This window comes from Platalea leucorodia (assembly GCF_965183815.1).
Source record: "Platalea leucorodia genome assembly, chromosome: 1".
Classification (NCBI taxonomy): domain Eukaryota; kingdom Metazoa; phylum Chordata; class Aves; order Pelecaniformes; family Threskiornithidae; genus Platalea; species Platalea leucorodia.
Genome location: NC_138823.1, coordinates 117889643 through 117912637, shown reverse-complemented (window position 1 = coordinate 117912637; position 22995 = coordinate 117889643). Strand labels below are relative to the sequence as shown.

At 39.1% G+C, this 22995-nt stretch overlaps 1 protein-coding gene across 5 annotated transcripts in view; it reads right to left on the bottom strand.

The window, feature by feature from the left end:
- CLASP2 (cytoplasmic linker associated protein 2) overlaps positions 1-22995 on the bottom strand; it is a 154096-nt gene that overhangs the window by 104345 nt on the left and 26756 nt on the right. For all 5 annotated transcript variants that reach the window (XM_082304397.1, XM_082304396.1, XM_082304399.1 and 2 more), the window contains exons 3-7: positions 22481-22584; positions 18957-19048; positions 18554-18629; positions 16942-17039; positions 9239-9309 (exon numbers count right to left, since the gene is read on the bottom strand). In XM_082304397.1, coding sequence (XP_082160523.1) covers positions 9239-9309; positions 16942-17039; positions 18554-18629; positions 18957-19048; positions 22481-22584 — 441 coding nt within the window. The remainder of the gene's footprint in view (positions 1-9238; positions 9310-16941; positions 17040-18553; positions 18630-18956; positions 19049-22480; positions 22585-22995) is intronic.

The window sequence follows — 22995 nt, the reverse complement described above, 5'->3', positions numbered from 1 at the left end:
ATTCCTTGACACTTTAAAAATGTCATTTAGAAATAGGAAGACAAAAAACTTACTTGTAGTTATTATTCTAGAACATTAAAAAATCAAGTGCAGTTATCACTCTAGAATCTATGCTGGTTTTGAGAAAGTAACTGTTTGTCATATATTTGCAGCTTTGTTTTTTAAGTAAGAAATGCTCCGAGTTGCATACTTCTTCCTTGCATTATTTTTTTTTTTTTATTCACATCAGTGTTGAACCTTGCTGTATTTATCCGTTGTCTGAGTAGAAACTGTGTCTTTTCATATAGCCCTTGGCTTGTTTACACATTCCCTCCGTCTCCCACTCAGTTGTTTCACTGTCCCACTGTTCTTTTACTGCTATTAGCAACGGTACGTGCACTTTATAGACAAAACACTACTCAGAAACTATGTTAATCACTGGGAGTAGCATATGACCTTACCATGAAAAGAAGCTTTGCACTGCTTTGGTTCAGAACAGTAATCGAATTCCAACTCACAGTATCTGTCCTTCCTCTCTCAGGCACAGTGAGTAAAGCCATTTCCCAAACCAATGTGCCCACCAACTGCTAATGACAGAAGAGGAGGGGTGTGGAGCAATTACAGGGAAAGGAGCCAGCGCAGTCGCAGTCGGCATGTTAAAAAAAACAGGCCCAAAGAAGAACAGAAAAGGGAACAAGTGATGCATTTCTATTTCCCAGAAAAAACTTCTGCTTCTATCTCTATTTTTTTTTTCCCCAGGAAACAGCTGTGAATGGTGCAAAGCACCACAGTTACATCCTGCCCACTTTCTAGGCCAGTGTAGTAATTGCTTTATTACCATCATTCACAGAACTCTCTTGGTTTAAAATGCCTCCTCCCTCCTACCAGGGGAAAGGAAAATCAAAAATACACATCAGAAACGCATATGCACTACAATTGTATACATGAATTTTAAATCAAGCTAACATCTCAAACATCACTACAGCCTCTGTACCTTTAATATGTCCAATCTTTTTTCCAGTCAAAAGTAAAGTATTAAAGCTGTACAGCACCCACATTTTCAGAAACTACTAATCAGATTAAAGACTTAGGAAGGCAGCCTTCCCTCAGAAGAACATCAGAGAATGGAAAATAATTGTTCTTGTGCTCTAGGACCATGCATACACTAATGAAGTATTTTGAAAGAAGACAAAACCCATAATTTGACATGCATATGTAGTAAGATATAAGGATAATTCCTATTCATAAACAAGTCACATATGCTTTATCATCTGAAATCTGACAAGTGCTTAAAGTCATTAAACATCATTACATTGTATGCCATTTAAATAAAAATCCACTAATAAATAAAGTAGATTTATCTCATTCATTATATGATTCAAAATAGCATACTTACTATATACTAGTGCAACAAATGCGTGCACGAAATATGTCCTCTTACAAAGCTGATTATATGCTTTCAGATAGCCCTCAAATACCTTATGTCTGGTACTGCAATATGTTTAGTACATCTTAAGAAAACCTATGTCTAATCTTCCCTTCATGGCCCCTCATGGTTTTAGGCAGATAATTTTGCCCTTATTCCAATCACCTTGTCCAACCGGGAGCAAGACAGTCCCTTAGTTTGGAAGTAACAAAATAGCATAGCACAGACTGACAACAAGGTGAGAAAGCACTGATGGAAGCCGCTGAATTACAAACCCTGAAGAGAACGCACAACACGATGTACCACGCTGCAATTCTGTTAGCAACCTCCTAAATGCCCTAATCTGGTTATCAATGGATAAGGGCAGAAATGTATTATCCTCTCCGAGGAACAAGAAATCCAGAGCGAGGAACGGTTCCTGACTGGTTTTCCTCAGCAGCCTCAACTTGCAGGTCCAACGCAAGACCTACATTCACACAAATATGTGAAATGCCTTTAAGACTGAGATAGTGCATGCTTTCCTACTGGCACGCATTTAGTACAGTAGAAGTAACAGTCCAATTGTCTGCTGGGCTACAAACACAGTACTATTTTTTTTCCTTCTACATTCTTCCAACAGAAGATTGGAGAGCTTGAGACAGTTAACATGGGGGCAAACAGAAAATCTGGCTCTTCCCTTTAATCTTTAGTTGAGAAATCAGATTAAGATTCAACTGTTAAGCACCATGTTTTATTTACATTTCTGCTTGTGCTCAAGAAAACTGAAAAAAAAAAAATCCAAAAAGTTACAATAAACCAGTGTCTTGCATTCAAGACAAAATGTTGAAATTACCACCTCTATACAGCATTTCCAAACATATTCTGTGCAATTTTGTAACATATCCGGGCTGATTAAGTGAGCAAACCAAATAAAATAAAAAATCTGTTCTCTGAAGTATCTGCACACCACCTTCTAGAAAATCAGCACAGTCTCACAAATAGTAAGTTAAACGTACATACTGGCCACAACAAAGTACTATTTTGTGAAGTAAAGACATTTCTCAAAGGCTACAGAATCACTAACCTTAAACCAGATTGTTTCTTCTATGTTGCATACATTAGGAGGATGTACGGGCTATTTGCAAAACAAAAGACCATGGCAAAACCTACATTAAATTCAGAAAAAAGATCAAAAAGTTTTCTTAGTAGTAACTAAGGTTTTGGCTTCCCTAGCAGTTTTATAACACAACATCAGAGGACTGAATTCCTTGTAAATGTGGTAAGCGGTAGTTTTAAGAGAGACCGACAGCTACATAATCATCCTACACACTGTTAATTGTATCTGGCGTTATTGCTCAAAGCTCCTACACAGAATGTCAGCTGACTGCCTGAACAGTACTTTGTTCTTAGTGCCTTTGTTAATGACGAATTAAATTATACAGAAGAGAGCTCCACAACCACCCTCACTTTATAAACCTCGACCATTACAGAACCACAAAAATCCTATGGCTTTGCCTAGGGAATAGTTATTTCTTAACATGCTACAGCTTGCATCCTTCATCTGCAAGTTACCACAATCCATGTTTACACCATGGAGAACTGTGTTGCTTCACAGGAAGGAAACAAAGATGAAGAAAAACATTCCTAGAAAAAAAATCTCAACAAGAAAGAGCTTACTACACGTTCAGTTCTACAAAGACCACGACTTCCCTTGCACCTTGCAGATGACAAACAAAAATACAAACATCAAAGAAGGGCCCAACTTTTTTTTTTTTTTTTTAAACTACACAGTCCAGCACTAATTTCACTGCTCTGGTCACAGTGATTATCTCTTTCAGCCTCTAACACGTCAAAGAACTAAGTGAAAACACATACATTTCAGGATGCCTTAAGAAAAGGTCTTTCTCAGGACTTTTACTACTAATGTTTTAGCAAATTCAGATAAAAGATTCACCTTAATCAAAGTACGTGATTTTTATAAAACCATCTTCCTTAATGTTATTTAAAACTATACGTATAATCATTTGTAAAAGCACAGCCCTCCTACTACATTTCTAAACTTGCTGCAAGTCCAGTGAGCGCTTCCCAAGTTCCTCTGAAAACAACGACGCATATATAGAAATTCATCAAGTTATTCAGCTCAAAGAACCTGGGTGTCACACAAAACCAAGAGATGTGATGAAGATAAAACACACGTCCAGTTTTTAATCAAAACATAGCAATTGCTTTACTGACCTACTTTCCATTGGTTTGTGTAACAATACACTGTGCAGCGAGGGAAACGTAGTAACATCCCATGTCTTTATTAAATATATATTCCTAGCCCTAGAAGCAAGGCACTTCTTTTATGGCTACACTGAATTACTACAAATTTCCTCACAGAACAGTGCAGATTAACATATGCCTGTTTACAAAGCAGTAGAGTAAATCCAGTTTTATGTTACGGAGCTGGCTAACACAAGCAGCACTGGGACAAGAGGGGTAAACTGAATGCCAACATAAAAATGCGGAGTGGAAACTGCCAGCGATGTAAATAATTAAGACCACGGGCCACCCCAGAAACCCGTGCATGGTTAAAACCCTAAGGGCGGACTAGAGCTGCCCTGCTCGGTGCCCCCGCGGCCCTCCAGCTGCACGTACCACCCCGCAGCGGCCGGCTCCATCGCCGGCAGCGAAGCCCAGCAGGCTAAGGTGCCAACCTGCCCTAGGGGAGGCTTAATGCAGTCAAACCTCGCTTTGGGAGGCGGAAGAAGGGGAGCGGAGCCCGGCAGCGCCGCCGGCCCGCCTCCCCCCCTCACCGGAGAGCATCGCCCGGCCCGCCCCGGCGGGCCCCTCCGGCCGCCCAGCGCCCTGACCGACCCGCGCGCCTCGCCGGCGAGACGGCACCGCTCCCCGGGCAGCCCCGCGCCGCCACGGGGCTGCGAGCAACCCCCCACCCCCCGCCGCCGGACGGGGCAGCGGCGGCGCCCGGAGGCGCGCACTCACCGTCCCCCACAGCCATCATGCCGCGGCCGTGCCGCCCGAGGGCAGGCGGGGCGGCTGCCGGCTCCCTGCCGCAACAGCCGCCGCTACCGCCGCCCCGCTTCAAAATAGCAGTCCCGCCTCGCGCGGGAACCCGCTCCGCGCCTCCCGCCGCCGCGCCTGGCCCGGCCCCGTCCCACCGGGGACTTTTACTGCGCTCCGCCCCCCGCCCGCCCCCGCGGCGGCGGTCACGTGCCCCGCGGGGCGCCCGTCCTCCCCCTCGCCCCGCCGCCCCGGCCCCGCCGCAGCGCCCGTCAGGTGCCGTTGCACCCCTCCGGCGGAGCCTTCTTTCGTTCCACGGAAAGAGATCCGTCGGCAAATGAACAGAATAAAACCACGGGAAGCAGAAGACAGCTCGCTGAAGAAGGGTGCTCTTTGACAGGACTCGCGGGAAATCCCCCCTCGAAACTTGTAAGAGAAGCGGGTTTTCAAAGCGTGCGCGCAGCGTTTTGCAGTGGTATAGAAACGACAACGAAAACCCACCCAAAACCTGAACTTCTGTGCACGGTTTATTCCCCAATCAATGCTTTAAGTGACATACTGAAGGTAGAAGGAGCGCAATCCCATAAAGTGATAAAAGGAAAAAAAAAAAAAAAAAAAAGAGAAAATATTTCCCATTTACTCCCATTTACCTCCTCTGGCCTAAGGAAAAGTTCAGGAGCGTAACGCTCGCCGCGGCGAGCTGCGCGGCGCCGGTAAGGCGCGCGTTCGCAGGAGCCGGGGCGCAGCTCCCCGTCGCAATAATTCAAAAACCTCGGGCAAGTTCCTGAGAAACCGGTGGAAGCGTCAGCCTGCGGAGGCCCTTGGCTTCCCAACGGGCTTGAACTGACCGTCACGCCTCGCTGGCCACTAAATTTTCCTATTTAATATTATAAACCAGCAAGAATAACAGCTGAAATTTAAAATAACGTGGCTATATTCCGACCATTCACACTGAGCAAGCAAAAGAAATAACAGGTAGCTCAAAAGGCTGTAACATAATCATGGCAGCTATCACCAGCTCCCGTATTTCCCAAACTATATACATTCGTACACTGGTGAGCTCTGCCAGAGTATGTCGTCATTGTCTCCATAGTAACTATATTTCCAAAAAGAAAACAAAGGGAAATAAAAAACAAGAGCGTAATGTGGAAAAACAGATACACATTTGTGCTATGGATTTTTGCCTGTTTTTTTTCTTTCAGGAGAACACTGAACTGTATCTTTATCACTCATAACACAGCTCCCCCACAACCGTGATACTAACATCACTGATCCTACCTGTCACATTTTACGCTTAGAAAGCTAACGCTATGAAGCATACCATTAAAATGGGAAAATTGCACGGGTTGAATAGAGATGCAGAATTTATATTCAGCTCAAATCACTCTGCCTCCTGAATGAGGCAAAGTAGAGAGCTCAATATTATTATTTTCCCCACTTTTCTTTTAATCCCCTGTCTCAAAATTTACACTACTACCCAATATAGGAGTCTTTTTAAATTCTCTTGGAGAAAACAGTATTTACAAACCTCAGGCAACAGAAACAAGGGCTTTTGCTGCTTTCAGATTGGCTGCCAGTTCTGTTTCCATAGAAATGAACATTCATTTGCTGAAAAATGGGGAGGTGCTTTAAAGAACCCTCTCCAGTTTGCAGGGATACACGTATTTCTGGTGGAGTGAAAGGGCAAAACTAGCAGCACACGTAAGATTTTGCTTAACAGGCAAACATCCTGACATGATTCTCTTAATATGCAACACCATTATGAATGTAAACAAACCCTAAGGTTTTCACAGCAGCTAATTCATTCACATAATTCACATTAAAGAAGTGATGTCTGTTTTTACTACCCACTGCTGGGGGCAAGGGAAGATGGGGGAATGGGGGAAAAACAATTAAAAAAAAAATCAAAGGTCAGTTGGGGAGGCACTTGCAGTGTGACATTATTTGAGCCGGTAAGTCGCCCTCATCAAGCAAAAGCACTAAGACTTGCCCAGTCCCCTTGTTAGACACGCTGCCTTCTCGTCTGTTGGCTTTTGAAACTCCTTGCTACGTATCCTGCCCCAATTATTCCATCCATACTTGTTTCAATATGCTTTTCACCTCATCCACCCTCCAAGAGGATCTGTCAGTCTCTAATAGTAACTCGTTGCCCTCCTCCTCTTTAAAGTTTCATCAGGGATTGGATTCAATAAAGGAAAACGGTAACATAAGACTAAAGGGACTGTTCACACTAGGTCCACTCTAACACAGTCACAGGGATAACAAGATATTAAATCTACCAGCGTGCATAAGACTGAGGTACAATATCTTTTCCTCCCCTCCCTGTATTTCTCCCACAAATAGATACATATATATATATATATAAGCACACCAATGCAACTTTTTAAAAATCTGTCACACGTTTAATCATGTTAGTACAAACTTTTTTTAAAAATACGTTTGTTTTGATTATTAAAATACTACGGAAATCATTCTTGTATTCAGATTGTTTAAAGCTCCAACCTTTGAGGGTTTTCTCCCCCCTGACCCCCCCAAAATACATGCTGAATAAAGAGACTGAACAACTGACATTAGTATCGTTTGATAAAAGAATCCTCAGTCACATCTCTGGATTCTCAGAAACTAGGTCAACACAACAAAGATTTACTACCACAGCACTGTCACTCAGGACTATGGAGAAGCTGACATCTTCCACAGTTGTACTGGCAAGCCCTTTCCTATCTGTCACACACTGAAGAGAACCCCCATCAATACAGGTAGCTTATTTGGGAAAGTAACTCAATCTGGCAAAAAGCCATTCACTTTTGCTGGTAAAAAGGTCCACTAGAAAGCTGCGCCAGTCTCATTATATTAAAGTCTGTTGAACAGTTTTTTGCCCCTTCACCCCTCTCTTTGAAACACAACCCTATTCCCCCCTACCTTCCCAAACGCTACTCCAAAATATCCAAAGCACTAAAAAAATCCTCAACACTAACAGATGTATTTAGACATTAAAATCTGGCCTTTATCCAGAGATGTTTGATAAAGCTCCTAAAAGAAAAGTTAGTAACAAGGCTACAGGAATTCAACAGCAACTTTCAGTCTACACGTGCAAGCAGTAAATACAAATTGTCCTTCAGAGAATAATGAAGGACAAAGCCAAGGTAAAGCTCTAACAATGGAAGAGTATCTTCTCAATACCATTCAAACATTGTTTAGATGGATGCAACAGATAAACTAGGTTCAAGCAAAATACTGAAACCAACATATTAGAGGGATTGTTTCTCTATGGTACCAAAACAGAATCATAGTAACTTTTGCATAGAAATTGCCACCTAAAAGACAAAATAAATGGTTTATGCTGCTGTAGATCAGCATTAATATCTGCATTTTACAGATGAGATAAAAACAGCTTGAAGAAAAATAAACAATCAACTCTCTTAGAATAGAGACAAAAAGCTCAGAAGTGCTATGTAAACTAGTCCAGCAATGTTGTATAGATATTTTCATATATATTTAAATTATTTCAATGCATTTATATTCCCTCATACAACTTTCTCCATTCTCCTGAGAACTACCAACAGAAAACACACACATGTAAAATGCATCTTTGAACCTCTCAAACCTATGCAGCAGCATTAACTTTAAATGCAAAAGATAATGGTTTACCCTCCCACAATGAGTCAACTTACAATCTAACATAGCATTTATGTAAAACATTTTTCCCCTAAATTACTATGTGGTTTTTTTTTTTTTTAATATTAATCCTTACAAATCTATTCGTGTATTCTTTAAGTCTTCAAGAATAGCAAAGTTTTATTTCAAAGCAGAATGCAGCATGGAAACTCTTACTACCTCAAAGAAAAGGTTGTAAAAACACGTTCCTTTGAACCTACAGTCTCTTCTGTTTTCACACTAACAAGAAAAAGGCGAGAATATTTAAAATGAAAAGGTATATTTGAGTACGTTAACAAATCATATGCATTCCCCAAAATATTTCTACTCTTGCATAGTTACACCTTTTAGATCTAGCAGAGCCTCCTTTTCAGTCAGCATAGTTGCTTTGAAAGGAAAATGAACATCAGAGAACCCTCTCCTATAAAACAAAATCTACTGATTCCTTGCAGAAGATAGACAATGAAGCTTTCAAAAACAACTATATTAAAACCACTGCCACAAGACCTCCCTTGTGCTGCTATGTAACAGGTTTTTTTCTAAATTATAGTTTTAAGTAAGGAAGAATTATGGTTTTACTCTTTTATAGTATAAAATACTATATCAAGAATGCAGTAGGGAGCAACAAGGATTCTCTGCACAACACGTTTTCTTTTCATTAAATACACCAAAAAATAAAGAGCTCAAATTCAGTACAGTAAAGACAAAGTCTTAACTTCAATATTTAAGTCTTTGAATGCTGCGATCACCTATTTCTGTAATTTGAAACTTCCTGTATTATAATAATTACTCATCATTTTAACTGAGAAGAAAGCACATTCATCACTAAATTATCATTTTATTTTAGAAACATACTGTAACATAGGAAAAAGGTTCATTTGATTTTATCCACACACACACCCGCCATGCATGAATACTTTGCAGGATTCTTGTATCCTCTACTGAGCACACATGTAACTTGTTAAAGATTCACTGCTTGTTTCCATGCAGTTTCAACACCTTTCCCAATTGTATTCTGACTGCAGTCCAGAAAATACTTTCAGTAACACAGTATAAGTCTGTTTCACCAAATGTCTCATTTTCTTAGTACTTCCATGTGTTTCTAGCCATCCATCTCACATTGATAATGCTAGCATTTAAACATTTATCTTGTATTAATCTAAAGCTGATTATAAATATATGATGTCTCATACTCACCACTGATGCTACTTAAAATCATATTTCCAGAGTTTCTTACTTCATCAAATTTTGCAAAGATTGTTTGCAACCTGTAAAGAACAACAACAACAACAATATTTTTACATCTCTGAAATCCCCCAGGTTACTGGTAAAAACAGAAATCAGTTTATTATCATATATAAAGCAGTAATACAGAATATACAAGAGATTAAGAGTATCTAGAAACAATTTCCAAAGGACTCCTCTTTAGTTGAGCATCTTCACACAAATGCACAGAAAACTAAGCCAACTTAGCAAAGAACAGAACTGAGCACCGTTATTAGCATGATTAAAAATAACTAAAATTCTAAAGTTCAGGTTCAGTAATAGTATATAGTGGATTCAGATGACTGTGGTATTACTTTGTTTATACACAACACTAAAAGGCAACCATTTGAACTATGGAATGTCCATGTGGGGAAAAAAAAATAGGGATTACTATTTAATTTGTTCTGAGACAAGTACTAATTTTCCTCAAAATTTTTGTTCCTCAAAATTTCCTCAGTTTTGTTACAAAAATACTTTTGTAGTAGTTAGCACTTCCACAGGAAAAAAAAAAAAAAAAAAACCACACACACAAAAAAACAAAAAAAAAAAACCAAAACCAAAAAACAGGAAGTACTGTTTTCTAAACCTAAGGTACACTAAACACTTCAGTCATGTTCAGCAGGCATACCACTGATTTAAACTCTCACAATAGAACACACTGCAAGTGCTTAGCTACATGTAAATATATATATATATATATATAAAACCAAAAAAAACCCCAAAAAACCAAAAAAACCCCAACAACAAACACCACACCATGCAAAAAAAACCCTCTATTTGCAATCTAGTCCCACAAGGTAGAAAATGCTATTCAAGCCAGAAAGCTGGCAAACACTTGAACAGCCATTTCTCATCACTTCTGCAGAAAACTCAATAAAAGCAGTGGAAGTATCTCACAGAAAAGTATGTGACCCACACACTAGCGATGGGTTTGTACTGACACGATACACTGTTCAGCTGCAAACAATTGAGAACATTTTCTTATATTTCTCCAAAGACTTCTCTGCATTTTAGACTACTCAGAATACGGTAATATCTAACACGCACATGAATTTTTAGCTACAAGACTAGCAGGACTGAGTCCTGGCCTTAAATGCACAGAGTTATGAACTACAAATCACATGATAACCTGCAACTCTCCAAACAGGCACAGTTCAGCTACATTACCAGTACTAGAGACTGTATTACCCTATTCAAAATTTGCTAAAAGAGCAAATACTGAAAGGCTGTTTTTACAACTCGCAGTCCAAACTGTTTTAAGACAAACCAAGAAAAATGGATAAGAACAGGGCTTGGGCATGAAAATTTTCACAATACATAAAGGAGCAAAGTCAAGGACGCACAAAGATTTAACTTCAACATTTCCTTATGCACACACCACTTTTACTCAATGATCCGTGTGGGGAGGCTGTGCGCTCTCACATGCACAGTCTGCCTTCTCTGACACACTGCATACCCCTTTCATTCACTGCTACCTCATTTATCTAATAATGAAGAACGTGATAAAATCATGAAATGCAGCCAGACAACAGTATAAAAAGCCTGAGCCTTTCCCCGCTCTTTCCACTGTTTTAGGACTCTCACAATGCGTTATTTTCACTTTCCAAATACTTCAAAGCAATCTGCTACAGAGCAAATTTGTCCTGGATTTAACAGGCCCACAACAAGAACTACCCGGATTTAGCTGAGAATTCCACAAAAAGGCCTACCCTACTGCAAGCATCTAAAAAAAACAAAACCAAAAAAACCCTTAATCATGTAAGTTAATAACCTGTAACACAAACCAGCAGTTATTCTACCACCTCATCTCAAAACTATATGTAGCTCAGTAGTAGTTTGCCTAATCTTCCCCTAACATACTTGTCAGCCTTCTCTCTGGAACCTATTATCCTCTCCCTTTTGTGCCATCATTGCGTTTACAACCACCGCAGCCACAGCAAAATGTCTGAAATGGCAGCAATTCACAAATGTCAGACTACACTCCTTTAATATTAAACCTCAGTCTTTTAATGAAAAGGTCAATTTGTAAACCAAAGGCAATTTATACCAAAATAGGGGGGTTTTTTGCACTTAGACTTGAAAAAGTAAAACTACGGTTATTATATGAAATACTTTTCGGGTACTAGCATTTACTAATGACACATGGCATCCCATTAACATGCTATGTGCTCTCAAATGTACAAAGTGAAAAGTTCACACAAGAATCAATACACAGTCATGCATTATGCCATCTTGCTTTCGCAAAAGGAAGTTAATGCGTTTGCTCCGTCTGTACCATAGCTAGTGTTTTTACTGTCTACCAGTGACTGTGAGTTCCCCTCAACCCTGCTGGATTCCATACTAAACACCGCATTAACAGTCTGCCTAGTTACTGAGGAGGACTTCACACTACATCTGAAAGGCTGAAACCGTTATCCTGAGAGAAATTGAACATGAAGACTAGAGAGATTAGCAGATTTCCTTTAAAATTTTGCTTTAATTTTTATATCCTGTTAGGCTGATGTTATGCATTTGGCACACATATTTTAGAGAATTCAAAAGAAAAAAAGATATTTCCTGCTCTTTTGAACTTAGTTTCCAAAAATGCTTTCCTGAGCGTTTTAAACAGAAGAGCAAGATGAAATGCTTCCTTATAAACACATTATAATAATACACACGTTGCCTCTCACAAAATATCTGATAAAGTACTGACTATGAACATTCAAAAATGTGTTTGTCATCACTGGATGCTATGTAGTCAGTGGTGCAGGCTGGAGAACAACACAGTACTGCTGCTCCTAGAGCTTTCAAAGCATGTCTTTAGGACCAGAGGCACACTCTATAGTCTTTTGTCATAATTACACACACACAAAAAAAAAATCCAGTAAAACACAGCTGACAAAATGGTCAAGCACTACTGTAGGTCCAACCCTCTCTTTAGTACAGCTTACAGGAACAGTAACTATGACTTTGCAAAGACTCTCACAACAAGTTTCTTCTTCCCTCTCCTCCCACCCAGCTCTTCATGCTACCATCTTCTCCTACTTCTTCACACAGGCAGCAAGGCAGTATAGGCTAAGGTCTCTAAAATTATTGCAACCACCATCAATTTAAGAACATTTACAGGAGTTCAGCTCCTGGCAAAAGAGAGCCTGGCCAAGAGAAATCCAAGAAAGTTTAGAGGGCTGGGTGAAGACTGGTTTCACCATCAGCAGCAATGAGGAACATTCTTTGAGAAGAGCAGCATTATTACTCCTTTATCTCATATCTGCAAGCCCAAGTCTGGATATGACATGCATAATCAGTCAGTGAAGTCATTAGTTAATAGAAATACTATGTCACTGGTGAATAGAAATATTATCTTCTTTCTCCAAAAAGGCACAGACAGGTCTGCAACTTCACATATGGAAGGAAAAATCCCCATTGACGAAAAACACATGTTCAGGACCACAGGCCACTTCTGCATGGGCTGGACGATTGTTGCTGTCTCAGTGAATGAATGAATAAATGAACGTATGAGGTTGTAGCACTTTAAATGGGGGCTCCTGGCAACCTGCTAAACCCTCTCCTACGGCAGGTAACAGGTCTCTACCACAGGATTAAAATCTTATGGTGATTACATTCAATGAGAGGAATACGTACCCTTCTAAGACACAGCATGAGCCGCCATGCAGGTACATGGAAACGCAGATGCTAGCAAAGAACATGCACCATACTTCTAGACTGAAAAGCTGTTATTTACGACCATGCTTGATGGAGCTCAACTGTTTGCATGACAGGCAGAGAGGGACACCTGAAAGTTTGGACCTTGTGATGAAGAGGCAAAAAAGCACCACTCCCCTGTCAATAGCAGGAGGATAAAGAATAAGAAATGGTGGAAACGAGGCTGTTTTTCATGTCCAAAGTGAGTCTGAAGCAGGAAACGGCCCATATGAAACCTTGCACTTATTTCCCCTTACTTCCCCCTTAAAAAAAAAAAAAAGATCTTGCAGAGACGTGTCCACATCTGGACACACAGATGGACCTCATCTACAACATAAACTAGACAGATAAGTAGAATGTTCATACGACATAAAATGTGGTATTCAGACATGCACACTGCAAAATGCTTTAACATTTCAGTATATGAAGCTGTGTCTCTAGACGTAAGAACTAAACAAATAGCTGGTTTTATACATTTATGTTTCTCAAGTAACAGTGGGATAAGTTGTCAGATGACTTCCTGAAAGATCTTAAAAAGCTTTTAACACGCAGACTAAGCAACTGCTATCCGGAGCCACATATACTATTTCCATTCAGGGAAGATCAGCCACACAGATCCCATACTGTAACAAACTCAATTTGGCCCATATAGAACAAAACCTGTTCACTATTCTTGGCTCACAGAACAAGAAATATAACATCCACTTTCAGTATTCACAAATGTATTAACACTAATACTTACAGGTCCGATACCAAAGACTGTCAAACCTCTTTGGCAGCAACTTTAACAAAAGGGAAAACACCATCCAAATTTCCAACCACTGACTTGATACTGATTTCTCTGAAAAAGGAATGTGCTTCAGGCAAAAAGCACAATATTATTCTGGGATTTGTAAGTTGAAAAATGACAAATAGAAATAGGAACTCACTGATTTTATTTACAAGCAAACTCACAAATTAATGTCTGTAAAGAATAAAAATGCATTGAAGAAAAATACAGTAGTAGCAAGTAGAGTTGAACTACAAAAGTAAGATCCAGTCTTCCTTTATTGACTACCTAGACTTTAACAGGTCCAATAACCTTCTCTAGAAAATCCAGTATTTTCCACAAAGGCAAACCTACCAGGTGCAGATTACTAAACCTTTTAAACCTACTATTATTAAATTACTAACTACATTTGGCTTTATATAGACACAACCTGTATATACCATTTGCATACTTAAGGAAGTTGAACAATTTCTCAAAACAATGTTTGATTAACTTTCCTGCCTTCCTTTCAGCAGACAAGAGCTCTTGTTTTCAGTGCTTTAGGGCAGAGTGCATTCAAGCAGCAAGACACAGATCTCTAATGTGTAATTTGTTATGTAAACCAAACAAGCCTACATTCTATGGAATCACGTGTGCACCAAATACTGAAGTAATGGGGTTTTCTGCTAATATTTATGTTTACACACAATTTTTAATGCACTGTCATACAGTGACAGAGCTGCAGTGCAATTCTTCAAGGCTGAACTCAACAACTGAAAGCAGCTGTGTCTGAACCACAGATTATCCGTAATACTTAAAACCCTTAAAACCTACCCAGACACACAAATATGAACACAGATTCCCCTCAAAACAATGATAAAATGATACTCTACATCAAAGGGTTTTTTCCACGGATCATAGCTCCTGCAAAACCACATGAAAATTTTAATGCATCTAAGTGAAGGAAAAAACTTCTGACAGGCACTGGGGAAGAAACGTCTTAAATTAGGTCTGCCTCTGAAGGAACAACAGTCTGAGCTACTATAGAGCTAATCTGTCTTTCCTGAGCTTTGTCAACCGTCTTGTGACTTGTGTGAAGGAGTAAGAAGAGACTACAGGAACTCTGCTTTCTGTCAGCAACAGATGGGACAGAGAACAGCAGCCTCATGCTCAACTCAAGGAAATCGTAACTCCCCCCTTTATCCCAACCTGAAAACCACTGCGGAGGACACAGCACTGAGACTCAGCTCATATTATTTTACACTAGCCTTGACTGTCAGGTGCAAAACTGTTGAGATTCAGTGGCAACAACCTGTTTAACATGCACCAAGTAGAGCCTTGCTTCTTTATGTAAATGCAAATGGTACAACTATGCTTGCTTTCAGATCAGGGGAATTTTGTATTCAACTGATGCAGATAGTAGAAATAACAATTTGGCACCCACTGCAACTAAATTAGGAGCTGTTGATTGCCCTGAGGATACAAAGCTCCTATGGTGTTTAATCCTATTTGGATCCCAAGATTTACTCAGTTTGTATCACATGGAAATGTGAACAGGATGAGTGCTGAACTGAAACTTATGGTCAGACCCAATATTCAGAGTACAAACAAAAGCTGTTATCATCTGCACTCTTTTGCTCTTGTTCTCTGTTCCAGAAGATGTCCAAAACCCTATCTTAATGCAAGAAAGATCTTCTCTGGTATGTTCCAATTATCTGCTATGAAACTTTTTGGAATTGTAATAATTATCTCATCTGCTATGAAACTATTTTTGGAATTGTAATAATTATTAAAGTTTAAACTTCTGTGGTAACCATATAATCTCTTAATAGTCTAAAATTGTGACAGCCATTAAATAGAAGAGAATGCATACCACTTCGCATTCCCCTAGGCAGGGTGAGCTTTTGTCCAAACAGGCTGAACTCTGCCTGGAGTGTGAAACAATAAATTCAACACCATTCTCCTATGATATTTTGATACCCTACAAATCATCATTTAAAACTAGGGCTAATAGTTTTTTAGAAGGGTCTGATGAGGCACAGTATCCATTCTGATATTCTCTGACACCATGTAGTAGATACATTCAGCTTTATCAAAATCAAGAAGTGAGATGAAGACTCAGAGTAAAGTGGTATGTTAATTGACAAGGGGTTAACACATTTTAAGAAGTGTAAATTGTTTTAATAAGGAATTTGAAAGATTTTATTGTATAAACAGTCTTTCCCACTAAGTACAATTTCAAGCTCTGTCTAGCTTTTTTAATTAAACAAATCCTTACCAAGGTAGCAACAAAACAATGGCTACTTTTATTTCATATAAACTAATCTACGCACAACACAGACCAGCCTTTACAGACTGGAATTGCTTTTCAGAAAGAGAAAGGACCAATGAAGTATGCATTTTTAAAACTTCCTTGCACCTTGTGCAAGAAACATCCCGTGTCCTGTGATGGCATGTTTAACAGACCAATGAACACTCCTTTTGAAAACACCTTTCTCACTAAACCCCAGAATTGCAACTTCAGAATTGAGAAGTAGTTATTTTGAACAGCACCTCTCTCTCATCTAACTGTGGCCCATAAGCAAACACTCAGAGTGGAAAGGATTGGTCTGATGTTCATTAGCAAGAAGCAAGGGAGGACAATTTTTCCATTATAACTCTCTTCAAGAAACTAGAAGCTTGTTGATTTGCCATACTTTCATTGTACACTTACATATGTACACACACGCTTTTTCTTTCTCACACATGCGCAATACATGAAAAGTAGCGATTTAAGTGCTTCAGTTGAGACTCTTCTGCACTGAGACTAAACAGCAAGTCTAGAATAAGGAACAAGATGTATATATTCAAGTATTTTCTAATTATTTCCCCACTGCACTCAGTATGTATTTGCTTAACTTTGAAACATTTTTCCACTACTGTCCAACTCAGCTTCTCTTAAACTCAGGGGATTTTAACTGGGGATTTTAACTGGTGAATGTAAGGCTGCTTTTCATCACACACCTGTATGCCTCTTCCAAGCAAAAAGACAACAGCAAAAGAAAGTCAGGAATCCTAGTAACATCATGATGGAAGCAAAACTAACGAGAAGATAAAATAAAAATTGTAATAGTTTTAAAACAAAGTTTTTAGTGAGTTGAAAGTTCTGATAAAGAACAGTAACACAGAATGGCTCAGGATCAGAAAATCAGAACAGCTAACTCACCTTCCGGGAGGAATTCCTCTCTTCGTAAGATCTATTCGTACTTTCTCTCCCACATGTCTATAAACCTCTACAATGGCTAGTATGGCAGCATCTCTCACCTGTGAACACAGAGTTTAAGTTGTTAATTTCAGGGTTACAGAAAACAAAACAACATTTGCTGACAACCCACTAATCTTCCAGTTTCTACCGACCTGCATGCCAAGTCATTTCACAAAACAGTTGAAACAGTGAGGATGGAAGGGAAAGGAAATACAACTGTTTTTTCAAGATGGTATTTGTTCCAAGTTAGAGCATCTCCAGATGGTAAATGAAAAATCCTAGAAATAACAGCTCTAGAGGGAATTTCTGGGATTGACATAATAATATTTGTGGAAAAAATGTGCTTTATTTAGGATTCTATCACAGTAGGCAATACTTCCAAAAGTTAGTCCCTGCACTCAGTCTTGACACTTCATCTTGCTTTCATCTATTTCTACATGCAGCAAGGCCCTTCTGGAAGACTAAGGACCTGACTGCCCACAAGAGTGGGCCAAAGCGATCAGCGTTTTCTTTGCTTCCTTCAAAAGGAATTATGTGGCATCATATAAGCACAAGAAAGGGAGTAAGACAAGACAGAGAAAGGGGAAAGAACAGTTAAAGCAAGGAGACAGAGAGTGCCTCTTTAAAGAATTTAAACCATAGTCATCACAACAAAAACTGCCAAAAATGCATGTTAGTAAATGCCATTATTCTCTATAAAGAACTACTGGAATGACTTTAGTATTGTTCTTTGTAACAGTTCGAACTAAACCCACAATTGCTCTATCAAGATATAAACTACATCTTTACTAATGATCAACAAACAAGACAAATTCTTAACAGATTTTCTCTAGAATAGAACAATGCTATGCTATACAGAGGAGACAAGGACTTTGCTGCACCAAAAAAATAAGCACAAAGACCTATCCTGTTTATTTCCCCATCTCCTACCAATGCTACTTTCTTCCTTACTGGATTCTTAGTCTTTTCTCTCAGATACAATTTCAGACTAATCAAGAGAGATCTTATCCATTTCCATTTGACGGTTTTCTGAAGTTCGGATGTCACCATTACGAACTACATCTTGATTTTCACTGCAGTTGTTTTTGCTTAATTAACTGATTTTAACTACCGTTCTTGCATGTGCTCAAATGCCATTTGGGCTCCATTTAGGAAATTATTACCTGTCCTGCACATGATAATGTTATCTTTAGCAAATTTGGCAGGCTATTACAGGTCTCATGTAGGGACTCCTTCTGTAGGCAATTCTTTCTGTCAATATTTTTTTTTCCTTTTCTTTCAAGATGCTCTATAAGAAACAATAATTTTCAGTAATGACTAGTTTCAGCCTCCGAAGACAAAACTGAAGGGGCCAGTATATTGCAACACTGCTGCCTTTGCAATTCTACTTTCATCTTCCAATGGATGGACTGATTCAGAAGAAAATGGGTTTATTGTTTCTCATGGTAGAAAATAATGATCCGTTGTATACAAGCAAGCCTATTGGCTTTTCTTAAATGCCCACATTTATTCTGCTTTCATTCCTCTGTCAAAGTATAGTTGTTGAAGCATCACTAAGTAATGAAATCCTTACCTGACTATTTGAGTCACCAAATGCTGTACACAGATGTGGTACCAACTTGCTGAGGATTAATGGTTGTGCACCATAACTAAAAAAACCAAAAAGTTAAATATGTTTTTTTACAGAAAAACAGAAGATACGTTATGCAGAAGTAAACTTCTAGCTTAGCAATGATAAAATACAAACTTACATCAATCAAGCTCCGTCTCTCTCACTAGTCCTTTGTCTACTTTTAAATAAGACAAAAATACTATACCTTTAGTCTTTCTTTGAGAAAGCTCACAAGTTAAGTTGTTTGATTTTTCCCATTTATTAATTTAATTGAATCAGACTTCCTAAAGTATTAGTTTCAGAGAAAAATTACATTCAGAAGAAGGATAGAACCATTACATCTCCATAGAAACAAAAAGCTTACATGTTTAAGGTAGCAATAAGACACAAACACACTCCTTCTCGGGATCGGTAATTCTTGTGTTTAAAACCAACAGCAAGGCGTTCCCAAATGTACTATAAAAACAGAAATAATTGTCTCTGATTACCAGGAACACAGTACAATGTAATTCTACCCATACTTTACAATTACATTGATAACAGTTGCAAAAAAATAACAGAAGACAAGTCCACTGGAAAAGTAAAGGCACTTCTCAGATAAAATTAAGTTATAAAATACACAGCATGGAACACAAGACAGATTATTGCTATGCCAAAAACAACTTCTAAAAAACATCCTTCAGAAATCTAGCAGAGTATTTTTATTGTTTGAGAAACAGCTCTTAAAAACATGCAGAATTGCTACAGTTAACACACACAAAACAAACATTAACATTACAAACTACTGACTCAAGCAGAAGTTGCTATATTCTTTTTGCTTCACATTCTGTTTCCCTGCCAAAATTTCATCTCATCCATTTTAGCTCATCCTTATCCGTACTCCTGCTGTCCACTTCTCCCCTACTTTCGCATCAAATTTATTTCTTCATTTTTCAATTACTTCTTGCCCATTCATTCCAATTCCTTTGCTTCCATTTTTGTTCTGCTTTCGCTTCTCCTTTTGTGCCGGTGCCGCTTCCTGTAGTGCGATTCTCTGGCTCGCTAAACCCTCATTTACCTTCTTGCGCACTCGTTTTTCACTGCCTGCCTTTAGCCTTCCCCTCCCCAGTTTATCTTTTTACCTTTCCATCTCCTTGCCGTTCTCTAGCTGTACGTTACGGTGTAAGAAAAGTGTAAACGTGAAGCTTACGAGACTTGGGATTCTCAGTGGTATTTCGGAGCAGATGCACAGACTCCAACTGCAACTCCCCCAGCTGCAGAGCTGCCATTACAGCCTCCGCCAGCCAGCCAGCATCCGCGGGGCGCGTTGCCTAGTGATGGCTGCACACTGGCAACAGCACGTTTTTGCAGCCTGGGCACCACCCTCATTTCCTACCCCCGAAAGTGGTGCAATCGCAACGTGTCATGATTCTATACAGATCTGCTAAAACGCATTAGATACAAATCATTGCAAACGTAATCGGCTTTCCAGAAAAAAAAACTCATAAACAGCTATTGATCAACAAAGACAGCGTAAGAGCAGGGAATACCGCATCCTCTTTATTAATGAGGTAGCACACTTCATAGCAGACATAAAATTTTCCAATTAGAGCCTCGCTTGATCATTTTGTCCCATCTGTGGTTTCTTGTTTGTTTGTTTTATACTTCATTACATTTAGAGAAAACAAACCTTAGACAAGCAGGATATGGCTTGCCAAAACTGCACAGCTTAACAACAAAGAACAGGATTTTACGGAAGAAAACATCCTTCCGATTAACCCGCTGTCCCAGACAAACATGAAGAAAGGAAATCTCCTCGCTAGGTGTACAAAAGTACAGGTATAAAGGTAACTGTAGAGTACTGAAACAAAGCAGACTGAAGAGAAATTTAGTCTTTCACTAAATTAACCCTACTTTAAGAACTGAATCCTTCTAAACAGAGAAATTCAGATGGCTGCTTAGAAATTTCAACTCTCACGTCTTGCTAGCAACAGTTGGTGTCAGCCTCCCTTTATCCCATTCATGCATTTATACCACTTATATTCTTATTTTTATGCTTTCCTGCCCGTAACCAGCTACATCTAGCTCTCTCACATAAAAAACAAAGCAAAAAAACCCCCAAACACACACATTTAAAACAAGAAAAGGGAATTGACAACAGGACAAATTAAATACTATTCAACACACACTAGAATAGACAAGATGAGTTCATCAGGAAGAAACTTACAGGTCTTATCCCTAAAAAAGGATTCCACCCAGCTCTTCCAAAGGGATGTTTCTCTGCAGCAAAGGGAGCCTAAAACTCTGTCTTTCGGTGTTGGAGGCACAGGAAAGGCTTCTCTGTTCTGGTCCCTGCTGTGAGGATGACGGATGCCTTTCATCCAAATTTTTGATGATACATAAGCTGTCCTGGGAGCAGACACCTGAAGCCAGGTTTCTCCCACCATAAGGGAGTTACCAGAAGAGCCATACCTTCTCTTATTTACACATACTGTTCCCTGGACTTCACAAACCTTGTATTCTTTCCTACACTGCGGGTAACCTCCAACGGGTACGGAAACTTCCTTCCATCACTTCAGTGTACAACCTAACAGCTCTTCAGAAACTGAAAGATGGACCCATAATGTAAAACTCTTTCATGATGAGGGCCTAGCATAAAGCAATTATCACCACATTTTTTATCAGCAATTGTTCAAATGAATGTGTTGCCAAGATGCTCTGCTGTGCATTAATCCAAATGCTATTACGGTAGCAGTAGGTGTACTTTCAGGTCTGCACGCCAGGTACTTCAGAGTATCTTGGGTACAGGAACATGTCACTCATGAACTACTTGCACTTAGGCATGAAAAAAATGCTGCGATGTCTCTTATCAATGAATACAATCAAAACTAGATCTCGTGAAAGGGTAAAGGTATGTCTTTGTGGATGACACTAATAGAATTTGATGCCCGAATACCACTCAGATCTGTGACCAAATCATGTGAGAAAATACCTCATGCTTGAAGGGAGATAAATGTTTCCATAGATGTCTAACATGCTACCTGTTTTTCCTATCAGGCAAACAAAGAATCGAGAACAATTTTCTCACTGCAGATGAAGTCTGCAAAATCTTATTCCCTGCACATATTCAAACCTGTATCTATGAATAAACAAAGCCAGGAATTAGCACGCGAAAGAACCTCATTTTCATTCACAAAAAATAAGACGTTCTTCAGAAATTAAAAACTCAAATAACAGTTCCTACTGACAACCAGGGTCTCCGGAGTTCCAAATAACATCATTGCTCAAACAATATAATCCTGTTAAACAATCCTATGTTTTGCAGACTCACACAGTAGAAATACAAGATTTAGCACTTGGAAGCCACATAGTGCTAAGAACTGTAAAAAGGTTTGCTTAACTCAAACTTCAACCTAAGATGATAAGGCAGAGGGAAACTTATCCCCATCTCAGTTTGTCAAAGGTTCACACAGCATGTTTGTCATACATCTAAAAAACCACATTTTCTAAGTTAGAATGCACCATCTCAGCTGCGGGACTACTCCTACGTGTTCAAGTACAAAGCTAATTTTAAAATAGATTCAGAGCTAAACAAACTTATTTATTCTCATTATGCAAACTCAAACCCAGGAGGTTGCTTCAAACATGCTTTAATTAACAAAGTCCTGCCACGTGACATAAAAACATCTACTCAGAATTCAGCTATGATATGCAAAAACTGCAGAATTGAACTGTGCCAGATTTTTATCTTTAGCTGAACAATGCATCAGTGTCAATCCATTAAGAATATCTTTAACATTTACACCCTCAATAGTCACCATAACATTGTGACATATTCAAAGTCAAGCTCATGCATAAGTCGTAAGCTCACTGGAGACCTACATCTGAATCTACATTAAGTAATCATACCATAGGAGGTGCTGCTTCGTCCATCAATTTCAATATAAGATTCTGTGCTTGCTCTCGAACTTGGTCTTTGGCATCTCCCATACGATCTATCAAAGGCAGGAGAACTACAGGAGAGAAAAAAAAAAAAACCAAGGTTAAACACCCAATGATGATTTTCTAATACTTAAGGATCCTTCCTGAAACAAATTTAAGATACATCTCATTCAAAAATAAAATCTGATTAAGTTGATCAAAATATTTTAAAGTCTCAAATGCATTTCTGAGTATGTTACAAGACTAACAACAAATGCATTGGACTGAAATTGAAGAAAAATAGTATTTTCCAACAGGCTGAAAAGAAAGCTTCCTGTCCTAAACACCATACGAATGACTTCAATTTAATCTGCAAAAAGCATGCTAGTAGCTTCTCAATACCTGGCTTTTCTGAAAAATAATGCTAGGACTTGGCGCATGAGAAAGATCTGGGATAGGAAAAAGAACTATTTTAAATCACTGGGATTTTGCTGTTTAATTAC